General features: G+C 44.6%; 1 protein-coding gene across 3 annotated transcripts in view; it reads left to right on the forward strand.

Annotated features, from left to right (window-relative positions):
- The window catches only part of LOC120651733 (disease resistance protein RGA5-like), a 28,262-nt gene extending 17,116 nt beyond the window's left edge, over positions 1 to 11,146 (forward strand). For all 3 annotated transcript variants that reach the window (XM_039929342.1, XM_039929344.1, XM_039929343.1), the window contains 4 exons: positions 5,847 to 6,041; positions 6,268 to 6,645; positions 6,742 to 7,655; positions 8,765 to 11,146. In XM_039929342.1, the coding sequence (XP_039785276.1) occupies positions 5,847 to 6,041; positions 6,268 to 6,645; positions 6,742 to 7,655; positions 8,765 to 10,730 (3,453 nt within the window). In that variant the 3' untranslated portion in view covers positions 10,731 to 11,146. The remainder of the gene's footprint in view (positions 1 to 5,846; positions 6,042 to 6,267; positions 6,646 to 6,741; positions 7,656 to 8,764) is intronic.
- The last annotated feature ends 1,290 nt before the right edge of the window (positions 11,147 to 12,436 follow it).

The following is a 12,436-nucleotide window of genomic DNA, read 5'->3' on the forward strand; positions in this document are numbered from 1 at the left end:
CCAGGCCGGACCTCACCTACGCTGTTCAGCAGGTCTGTCTCCACATGCATGATCCCCGGGAGTCACACCTTGCTGTGCTGAAGCGTCTCCTCCGGTATGTCCGTGGCACTGTGGACCTCGGCCTGGTACTTCACCGCTCGTCCTCTGCTGAGCTGGTGGTCTACACCGACGCTGACTGGGCTGGCTGCCCGGACACTCGTCGCTCCACCTCTGGCTACGCCGTCTTCCTGGGCGGCAACCTGGTCTCCTGGTCGTCCAAGCGGCAGTCGGTTGTCTCCCGCTCCAGTGCCGAGGCAGAGTACCGTGCTGTCGCTAACGGCGTGGCGGAGGCGTCCTGGCTGCGACAACTCTTGGCGGAGCTCCCATGTCCCGACTACCTCCCAGTTTGCTGACATCTTCACGAAGGGGCTGCCCTCGTCGACCTTCTCGGAGTTTCGATCCAGCCTCAACGTAGCCGTTGGCTAGTTGTGGCTGCGGGGGGTATTAGCCCTTTTGTGCTCCACTTGTACTCTCATCTTGTCCAGTCTTGAACACCGCTGCGTCGGTTGTTCAGACTGCGGGGGTGTTAGCTTTCTTGTTGTCCAGTCTTGAACACCGCTGCGCCGGTAGTTCAGACTGCGGGGGGGGGGGGGGGTGTTGGAGTATATTGAGCCCATGTGTATAGAGGCCCATCTAGAGGCCCATGTATTGGATCTATATATACCCACCCATCTAGGGTTGGAGGAATATAGCAATAATTCCCGTCATTACTTTCCACTGCGATGGTTAGTACAACCTCATGACTTTTCAAATGGAACTCAACATCGTCCCATTTCTTTAGCTCTTCCTCTAATGGAAAGGTCACAAGAAAAGCATCTTCGCGCTTGGGAAAGGGCTTCCTAATTCTAGTCTGCATGAACTAGTCTTTTAAGCTCATTCTGAATCACTGCAGCTTCAAGTTTACCTCCTAAAATAGTAACAATAGCAGTTGGAGCTTGTTTAGAGCCTGTTTGGAATGGAGGAATGAAGTTTTCCTTTCCTATGGAAAGGCTTGCCTTCATGAAATGGTGGAAATAAAACATCCATTCCAAGCTCTTGGAAAATTTTCCTACATGTGAATGGACATACAAGCAATTCCTTGTTCGATAGAATGGAGGAATAAACATAGTCTCCTATTCCTGTGTTCCAAACACCAATTCTTATGTTTTTCAATCCTTTGTTTTCTACCTACACATTTCCTACTCCTGTGTTTTATTCGTTTCCTCTATTTTACATTCCTTAGCTCCAAACAAGCCCTTACAGGTTTCCAGCTTTACCGAGTAATAAGACATTGGGTTTTGACATCATAGTTAACAGATACTTGGATGCCAAATGAGCAATTGTTACAAAGATAATAATTCAAATCTGCCTTGAAAGCGTCATTCATTCAGAGGACCATTACATTTTACATCCAAAACAATGTTGTGATCCCTGGCTTCTTGGCCTAGGTTTCAATAGATGTAGTATTTTGCTGTTGGTCAATAAGTTTAGTTCTTGTTGATCACCCTGTCCCCCAGCTCTCCCCACCTAGTTCTACTTGATGCCCTAATCTTCATTTCTACCCAAGTCCTCTCGCCCTGCTAGAAGCATCTGGCGTGGCTGGGACCTGGGAAGAGGCAAACCTCATTGCGGTGGTGGTCTTCTCAGTGTGCAATAATTCCTTTAGATTAGTAAAAGGTCTAGCTCACGTATGGACCTGAATTGATCGAGATACAGTCTTCGTCATCCTCGTAGGTACCATTCTTGGTGCCAGCATGAATTCGGCAAGCATGACTACTAGTCAAGGTCTAATCCTTGTTCTCTTTTAAAATCATTCTAGAATCAGTTTTCTTGACTACGAAGAGTCTCCGCCAATTGAATGTTCAACACTAGAGGTTTTCTTAGCGATGACGACAATGAAATTCCTTATTGCCATCATTAAGAGTCTTTTGGGAATCCAATATTATGTTTGGTTCCTTCAGCTTGTCTTGGGCCTAACAACATGTCTATATCACAAGAGTCAAACATAGGGGTATGCTATGTCCAAAGGAAGAAGGGAGCCAACCGACGGACCCCCACGCCACCGATCTCTTAGATCATCGGGGGATCGAGGGCTATACCCATCGAGTATGATCACACGCACCTCTGGAAAGGGTATAGGGGAGCCCGAGCACACCTATGGTCACTGCTCAAGGCTCGTGGGCCCTAGATAACCAGCCTACTGAAGAACGAAAACTTGAGCTTGACTCCAATCTGATGCACGCCCGTGCTTGAGCTTGACTCCAATCTGACGCACGCCCGTGCCAGTGCTCGGACAACAAACTGACATCGCGAGCCCTAGATAACCAGCTATGCATCTGATGCCTAGCAGATAATAAGATGACGCATCGTCTGCCCGTTTAACAGGCAGAAGCCCCTGTCGCCACTCCCTTGGCAGGGTCACGCAACTGGCGTGACATAATAGGATAAGAGACTTCACCTACTCTAGACGTAGAGGGCTCCAGGGTCCACTTGTCAGTCCCTCCATGCAGGACTCCTTCATGGCCAAGGAAGCCTCGAGAAGATTAACCTAGGGAGAGGCACTCCACAACAAATAGCTCCTGACAGTGAAGAGCCAAAACAAGGGCAGCGGCGTTAGGAGGCTGTTAAGACTCTGTCGACTCACTCCTACACGACAAGGTGAGGTCCATCCACAGCATGGAAGAGATCTCCTGCACCCAGCGTACATAGACCATAGACTAGAACTGTCAAGGGCCTGGGCGCCCAGGGTAGCAGGACCCTTGCTCCTTAGCTCGTACTGAGGTTTGGGTAAATGGCGGTGCTAGGGTTTTTGCTTGACTACCGCAGCAGGGGATGAGATTAAGAGCAGTAAGGTATAGAGGTTAGGGATAACTTGTTTCTTTCTTGATTGATTCGTTCTCAGCCGAGAGATGGATACATATAGGAGGCTGGCTCCTTGATTCTAGCCATGCATTAACTTCTAGTCTTAACTCTAATCTCTCAACCACTCCTTAATTGCTAAATATAGCCTCCTCGGGCTCCTGCTGGCCCTGCATGTCCCCAGGCGGCTGCTGGCCATGCAAGTCCCTAGGTGGCTGCTGGCCATGCTTGGCCTCGGGAGTGCCCATGACATCTCTCCCTCCCTCGAGGAGCAGCTCGTCCTCGAGCTGGAATGCTAGATAGTGGTCGAGGAAGTTGCTGACGTCTTGCCTCAAGAACCAGCAAACCGGATGATTCGTGTGCCAAAAGGACATAGTGAAGGCCTCAAAATCCCACAGGATTGGGCCGAGTGTGGCGAGCCATTCGGTACCCAGCACCACTTCGTACCCCGGCAAGGGAAGCGAAGAAGTTGGCAGAGAATTGATCACCGGCGATGGAGAACAATGCTCGCCTATACACGCCTGTGCATGTCACGCGCTCGCCATTGGTCATTGTGACAGACGCATAGCTGTTGCTGACCATGGGGAGACCGCTGCGGCTAGCCACTTGGCGATGAGGTTGTGCGTCGAGCCCGAGTCGATTAGCGCGTGGACGGTGACATCGCCGAGCCGGAGGCGCACCTACATGGTCTTGATGGGGTGGACGCCGGTGATTGCATGCAGCAATATGAGTGAATTCGTGGTGTCGGCAACGTCATTGTCATCATCCGCTGGCGCCATGTCCAACAAGAATAGGCGCTGGCACACTTGGTTGTGACCACGCCCGAACTTTTTGTTGCAATTGAAGCAAAGGTCGAGCTGGCGGCGCTCTTGCATCTCGGACATTGATAGGCGCTTGACGGGGCGGCCATCCATCGTGACAGTGGCGGCTGCAACAGTCACTGCAGGTTGCGGAGCAGGAAGAGCGAGACGTGGTGGAGGCGCCGGAAGAAGGCCTTGCTGTTGTTCGCTTGGTGGCGCGGGAGGTGGCGCGACAACGGCGTATTGCTCGCGGACCTCCAGCTTGCGAGCGAGGCTCATGGTGACGATGAGTGACTAGGGGTTGTGGAGCTCGACGTCAGGGCTGAGAGGCAGCTGAAGCCCAGCGGTGAAGGCTTGGACCCGCTGCGCCTCCAAAAGCGTGCCCACACGGGGGAGCAGGGCCTCGAACTGGTCCCGATAGTCGCTGATGGAGCCGGTTCGCTTGCAGGCCATGAGCTCACCCAAAGGGTTGGAGCAGATTGGGGGACCAAAGCGGAGGTTGAGGAGCTCGGTGAGGCAGCGCCAGGATTGAGTGCCTTCATCGTGTTGGATTTGGTGGAACCACATTTGAGCGCCAGCTTCTAGGTTGTAGGAGGCCATCCAAACTTGTTCCTCAGCTGCAATGCGTTGTTGATGGAAGTAGGACTCGCAGCGGTTGATGAATGCTAGCGGGTCAGACTTGCCGTCGAACTTGGGGAAGTCCAGCTTCTAGAATCGTGGTGGCCGATCGCCATGATTGTTGCCATGACCAGAGCCCGCGATCCCGAGAAGGTGCTTGCTGGTGGTCGCTCTTGCTGCAGCGCGGCGACCTGGCCCTGGAGGTTGCTGATTGAGGCGGACAGGGTCTCGATGAGCTTTGCCAAGTCTGTTGTGGTTGGCTCAGCCATGGGTGATGATATGGGGGCGGTGGAAGATGAAGGTGAGGTAGAAATAGGTGGAGTGGTGGCAGCTGGGTGGACTGGTGGTGGTGCAGCAGAGGAAGAAGATCGCCTGGAAGCCGATACCAGGTTGTCAAGGGCCTGGGCGCCCAGGGTAGCAGGACCCTTGCTCCTTAGCTTGTACTGAGGTTTGGGTAATGGCGGTGCCAGGGTTTTTGCCTGACTACCGCAGCAGGGGATGAGATTAAGAGCAGCAAGGTATAGAGGTTAGGGATAACTTATTTCTTTCTTGATTCGTTCTCAGCCAAGAGATGGATACATATAGGAGGTTGGCTCCTTGATTCTAGCCATGCATTAACTTCTAGTCTTAACTCTAATCTCTCAACCACTCCTTAATTGCTAAATATAGCCTCCTCGGGCTCCTGTTGGCCCTACATGTCCCCAGGCGGCTGCTGGCCATCAAGTCCCCAGGCAGCTGCTGGCCATGCAAGTCCCTAGGTGGCTGCTGGCCATGCTTGGCCTCGGGAGTGCCCATGACAAGAACCCAAACCAACTTGTATTCAAGACCTCCTCAGAATATAAGGAGAGGGCTGAAATTGTAGAAGGGGGACGATTCCCAAGCAATCTAGAGAACCTCAAGTAGAGAATGCTAGTTTCTTACTCGCCGAGGAAGAACACCGACAATCAATAGGATAACACTGAGCGATCCCTAATAAACTCAATCAATTTGGCACTCCTTAACACAAAGCACACTACACTGTCGTTTTGATGGACACTAAACTCAATCAATATGGTGGATCCGTTGTAGCAGTTGTAAGAACCTCTGACGGATGGAAGGCCAAAGTGAGTCATCGTTTGAACCACGCAGCATCCTGCTGTGATGGATGAACATCCTCTTGGTCTAATCCCACATCAAGGACCAATCCATCTCGATTGGCACCAGAAATGGCCCGAGACGAGTAGCCTTTGGGATCTTAACTACGAGGTCGGTGATGGCCTGCTGTGGAGGGCCAAGGCAGCACCTGTCAATACCATGAAAGTTGAAGGCATAGCCCTGTCGTGGTCCTCCGGCGAGTCCACCCTCCACCGTAGCCCTGGCATCGAGATCCAAAAGGAGACGGAGGAGGGCAGCCAGAGTTGCCTCCAACAGCTATGTTTTGATTAATTGGTCGATATTCCGCACTCGGATAAACTGCTATACATTGAAATAATATTCAAGGACAAAGGTGGATTAATATGTGTAATTGCATCGGCATAATTAAAGAAAATAACATTTGTGAATTTTTCTCAGGTGCTTCGATGGTGGGGCTACAGGTGGAAAAAATCACAAAAGCATTCGCCAATACTATCCCAATACTTGATGCAAGTAACTCAATGTATGAAAATAGCAGCACTATGTAGGATTAAAGAACCTACATATAGGCCTTCCATATCCGATATAACCAGCATGCTCATGCGAACTGAAACAAATGTGGACGCTGCTCAGGTACAGTCTTCTATATATGGTCCCTAGCTATTATTTAAATGATAAGTGCTTTTTTGAGTAACAAATGTTTTGAGATTATTGAGACAGTTGGAAGATATGGCTTATAAAGCATGTATTGTGAACCCTGGTGTAATATGTGTGCGCGTGCACACACTACCATATCTCATTCTCATAAAACAAGTGCAATATATTTTTGTGATGACGCATGTACTCTCTTTTGCCACAGATAAATGACGAGATGCTTGGAATAGAGCCGCTCACGCTGATGCTTCCATCCGAGCTTCAGAAGGAGACATATGAAGTTAAGCTAACTAACGAGACAAATGATTATTATGCCTTCATCATCGAAACACATTGCCAGCAGTACCATGCACGGCCAGACCAAGGCATTGCGTCACCACAATCCAATTGTAGTATACAGATAACAATCCAAGCACAGAGTACTACAAAAGATGATTTTATCGTGAAAAGCACAATAGTGGACAAGGATCTTAGAGCCGAACACATCACTCAATACATGTCCAAGAAAGATCCAAATGAAGTCGATGAGGTGCCTTTGGTGGTTGTTATATGTAATCCTGATACAGCTGAGGCGCTTTCCAAGGTGAGCTTCATTAATTAGACAATAATACAACTGGCGCCATTTGCTGAAACGAGTTTATACTTAATCTCACTAGTACTTCATTATTCTGCATGCTAGGATCATCGCCGTAATTTCCACCCGCCACAGAGCTTTTCAAGTGATCATCCTACAAACATGAGGTACCTAAGTAGACCAAGTGACCGAGCCATGGATCTCGCAACGGGGGCCATGGGCAGCCTGCTCCACAAGCTTGGAGAGCTCCTCAAGGAGTGCAATCTGGAGGAAAGTGTGAAAAAAGACATCGAATCTTTCTCAGAAGAGCTGATGAAGATGCAGCTAGTCCTCAGGAAGTTGCCAAACGTGCATCTGAATGACCAGGATTATTACCTGGTCAAGCGTTGGGCCAACAATGTGAGAGAGATGTCATATGACATAGAGGATTTTGTTGATGGCTTTTTGGTGCACAGTGAGCCTACCGCTGATGCGGGCGGCTTTAGAGAGCTCACTCATAGGGTGTTCAAGGCTCACCCTCAAATCAGCGACAAGATCGAAGCCATCAAGAAACAAGTTCAGGATGAGATCCAAAAGCGTAAAGAGTATAACGTCGACAATGTTGTGGCTAATGCACCTGCTGAAATTACTGATACCATTGTTCCTTGCATGTCGTGGGTTCCATCATTCAAACATCACAAAGACCTTGTTGGCATTGAAGAGCAAAGAAATGAACTAATCAAGAGGTTTTCTGATGATGGGGATGGAGATGGAGATGGGGATGTGGATGTGCAACTCAAGATATTCTCCATCTATGGATATGGAGGACTAGGCAAGACAACTCTCGTGAGGGAAGTGTATGACAAGCTTAAAGTAGACCAATTCCATCTGAGAGCTTTTGTTTATGTGGGTCAGAGTCCAGATAAGAAAGAAGTAATTAGAAACATTCTCAAGGAACTTATTGGCAATAATTTCAATGCAGAAAACTTGAACGAAGAGCAACTCATCACAAAACTCCAAAGACTACTTGAGAACAAGAGGTATGCACTCACCACATATCCTTCCTTATCAGCAATCGTTTTTCTTTCTTTTTCTTTTTGCAAATATGCATAGTTAAAGTACCTGAAATTGTCATAGCTAGTTGACATGTTAGCATATATGGGGTCTAGCACCACAAAAGCCCAAGTCCATTGAACTAGTAAACGAATGAAGATTTTTTTCGTTGTCACGTAGGGAAGTATCATATTTTTTAGTCTTGTGTAAGACATCCCTGCTACACCCTGATGCAGTTTAAATTTATGGAAGTGCCTATATAGTATTATAGATCATATACAACAACAACAACAACAACAACAACATAGCTTTTTTTTCCCAAGCAAGTTGGGGTAGGCTAGAGATGAAACCCGAAAGAAATAAGTTCAAGGGTCAGGCACATTGATAGCTAGTCTCCAAGCGCTCCTATCCAAAGCTATCTCTTTAGATCATATACACTTTTAAATATTTTTAATTATAGATCATATACACTTTTAAATATTTTTAATTATCCACAGTAGCGTTAGTGGCATATTTTTTTAGTGCTATATAGGGAATTTTCTTTAAAGACATCTCTATTGCACCCTGATATACGTTAAATTTAGGTTAAAACACATACAGTATTATAGATCATATACGTTTTGACATCTTTTAGTTAATTACCCACAGAAGTGTTAGTGTAAAAATAGCACATTGTAAATATTAGTATTTTTTATATGTACATGATGAGGTTCAAAAGAAGATAAAATCCACAAAAATGTTGCATGTATATATTGCATTTTTATGATTTCTTCAATGCTAGAATTACAATTTTTTTTGGAGTGGATGGAGTATATAACTTAACCTTTGGTTTCATTAAATTTGTACCTAATAGATTAATAGACTTTAGCATATTTAGCAATAAATTTGATGAATCACTCTGAAAATAATCGGAATCACAACAGCGTGAGACTAAAGCAAGTGTCAATGGTTTCTTTTTTAAAAAAAAGATGAGTTGTATCCCTGTAAAAGTAGAGGTTTTTGACCACATGGTTGGGTATTTTGGAACTGATATAGTGTAAATAGTATCATTTACCAACTGTACTAAGACTTCACTACTACATGGAATTTTCTTCAGGTACTTCATAGTAATCGATGATATATGGGATTGGAACATTATTGAATCTGTTTTCCTAGGCAATAGTTGTGGTAGTAGAGTGGTGATAACTACAAGGGTTTACTCTGTTGCTATTGCCTGTTGCAAGAATAAAGAGAATGTTTATGAGATGAAAACACTCAATGAGCAAGACTCAAGAGCACTATTTGTTCGTAGAATATATGGTACAGAAGAAGAAGCTTGCAATGATGTACCAGAAGAGATCTTAACTGGTATTCTAAAGAAATGTGGTGGTTTGCCACTTGCTATTGTCAGCATAGCAAGCTTGCTTCGGGCTAAAGATCCTTGGAAAAGGTCAACGTGGGATTATGTAAGGAAGTCTTTGGTAGCCATGTTTGAAGGAAACAATCCTACTCTTAAAGAGATGGAGAAAATATTGGATCTTAGCTACAGACATCTCCCTCACCATCTTAAGACATGTCTTCTTAGTGTTGGTATGTATCGAGAGGACCATGAGATAGAAAAGAATGAATTGTTGAGGCAATGGATAGCTGAAGGTTTTGTGATCAGTACAACCCGTGGCCTGGATGCAGAGGATGTTGCAGAAGAATACTTCAAAGAACTCATCAACATGAGTATGATCCAGCCTGAGAAGATAGATTACAACAATGAGGTTCTCTCTTGCAGAGTACATGATATAGTGCTTGATCTTATCAGATCCAAGGCCGCACAAGAGAACTTTTGTCTTGTAATAGATGGTTCAAAAGATGTGAGACAGCCACCCGAAAAGGTTCGTCGAGTTTCCATCCACTGTCATCGTGGGATGGACTACAGAGCACTGGCAGCAGCAGCAGCAACCAGTGGGTCACTAGAGCATGTTCGATCAGTCTTATTTTGGGGAGGCAGGTATATTTTTTATTCTTTTCTGATGTTGAAGTATGTACGGGTTCTTCACCTTGAAGATGGCGGCTGGACTTCCAACCTAGACCTCAGCAGTATCTCTGGTTTGTTTCTACTAAGGTATCTAAAGATCGCGTGCTTTTTCTTTGCAAATGTGAAGCTACCAAGTCGATTTGAGGACCTACAACAATTGGAGACAATAGATGTACAAGATGCGAGCAATATTCCACAAGGTATTCTCAGTTTGCCCAGGCTATCGCATCTCAATGTTGGAATTTGTGCGGTGCTGCCTGAGGGAATTGGCAGGTTGAAATCCCTGCGCACCCTAGGATGCTTTAATTTGGCGACACAGTCGGTGGAGAATATCAAGTGCCTTGGCGAGCTAACCAACCTGAGAGATCTGACCATCTGTTGGCGAGAATCCAGTGATCCAGTGGATGCAGGCATGCGTATGGAAGCCTTGCGCTCTTCCGTTGGTAGTCTTTCTGGGAGCCTCAGGAGCCTTATTATCGGGCCTCGATGCAGCATCCAACTGCCGGTGCATGGCTGGAGCAGCGCACACTCCCTTCCAGCACGTAACCTTCGGAAGCTTGACCTGAGTGGCTGCAATTTTGACAGGTGCCCTCGGTGGATCGCCGAGCTCCGCGACCTCTATAGCTTACGCATTAGGGTCGAGGAGGTGGCTGATGGTGTCAGTATTGTTGCACAACTCCCTTCACTTGCCTACTTGTACCTGGAATGTCATGGAGGAAAAGAAGAAGTGGCTGTTTTCTCTGGCTTCCGAGCACTAAAGCACCTGGATTTGGACTGCAAGAACCTGTCGCTGACCTTCCATGCTGGGGCCATGCCCAGGCTAGAAAAGCTCGAGATATGGTTCCGTTACCACATCAGTTTTGTAACTGGCTATTTTTTGCCTCGTGGCATCGAGCACTTGCCAGCGCGCACCCTCCGACAAATCTGTTTGAAGGTGGTGGATACCGTCGAGCAACACAAATCACTCGTCAGGCGTATATTTGATTTGGCATTTCAGCCGTATCATCCTTGCGCTAACATCACCATTTACTTTCATGAAAGGATCTATTATTAACGCGGTTGGACATGTCCTCATGCATTCGTGAAGTATTGTTGCCAGCTGGTGCAGGTGGAGCCATGGAGCGACCTATTTCGAATGTAGTTTCCTTTTGATTATCAATGATTGGCAAATACCATCGAATTGACTTGGCGTGCTTCTTTACTTTATTGTGGGCAATCTTTTGCAATTAGAATAACTAGTCCATCAACCTGTGCTCCCTGTGCTCTTGTACGGGTTAGAGGCTTTTGAGTGAATTTTTGTACTAATATTTACTCATAAATAATCATTAATTTATAAGCCTACATCATGTCACTGAAAATTAATGATAGAGTTTGATGTGATTTACGATGGGGAAGACGTAGGCACCTATGTAACATCCTCCTTTTCTCTTGTATGTACTAATGGTTATATTGTCATGTAGATTTAAAAAATAAGAAAATATATATCTCAAGGATGTGTATGTCTGTGTGTGATTTGCATGCTGCAGGATATGTATATTTACTTTAATCAATTTTTAATCTATTAATATTCATACAATGAGCAATGGAGAAACATATTTGTGCTTTATGGTTTTTTATGAGCTATTAAAATAACATTAAGATAAAAATAATTTAAACACAAATCAAAATATGTTACTTTATATTATCTTTCATGATGACATTATAACATCATTTTCTAGAACATAGAGTGCTTAAAATTAAAATTAAATATTTATATATTATATTGTTTTTGTATTGTTTCTATCAAAATTTGTACACCTGTCTTGAACAACATGCAAAAGTTATTATCTTGGGGTATTAATATAACTGAATTACTTTGTCATTTATTAAGGGAATTTTTATTCACACATGATAAGTTGTCAAAATAAATAGTTGTTCTAATGTATACATGTATAGTTGGTCTGTATGGAGGAACATAATGTTATGCTTATTTTTAACTTAATAGTTGTAGAAATATATAACTTAGAAATATATAGCTGCTTTATAAATATTTTTTTTGATAACTTGTATTAGTATATATACGTTGCATGGGGTCTTTATTTTAGTTTTATTATATGTGTGTTTCATTAAGTGATATATTATGTAGGCATAATAGTAGTTAGTAGATTCTATGGTTGCACAGGAGTTGCTTGCCAGAATGGCTCAAACTGACTGAATGGTATATGGCTGTAGATAAATACATTTGACAAATCTTAATGCACTGAATAATGTATTAGAAAAGAAGAAAATGGATTCATAAATCTAAAAGTTAAAAAGGCATTGAAATGGATTCATAATTATATTTATCGTGAAATAGAATTGACATTTGTTTATGTGCATTGGTTGATGACAAAGAATATGCTACAAAATATCAATTTCTTGTTCCCCTTGAAAGTTTGTTGAAAGACTACTATTATTGAATTATTAACATTGAATTTGGACCTACTGCTAATTTTTTCACAGTTGATGTTATTGCGATGACATGAGATATTGACCTCTCATCGGTTTGCTCAACTTTGGTCCCCAAAATCGAACCTTAACTTTTTTTGCCACTGTCAAATATTTTGAGCTCAACAGAGTTCTGCAGTAGCATGGACGTAAAAGTTTATGTGTTCTGTAACACCCCAAAATTTGGACCTTTTCTAAAAATACCAAAATTTTTGAACTTTTTGAATTTGTTGGATTTTCTCCTCTTTGTTTCTTTTTCCTCCGAGTTTTCACCCTAAATTTTGATTGAAGGAG

Source organism: Panicum virgatum, chromosome 9K, assembly GCF_016808335.1.
Source record: "Panicum virgatum strain AP13 chromosome 9K, P.virgatum_v5, whole genome shotgun sequence".
Classification (NCBI taxonomy): Eukaryota; Viridiplantae; Streptophyta; class Magnoliopsida; order Poales; family Poaceae; genus Panicum; species Panicum virgatum.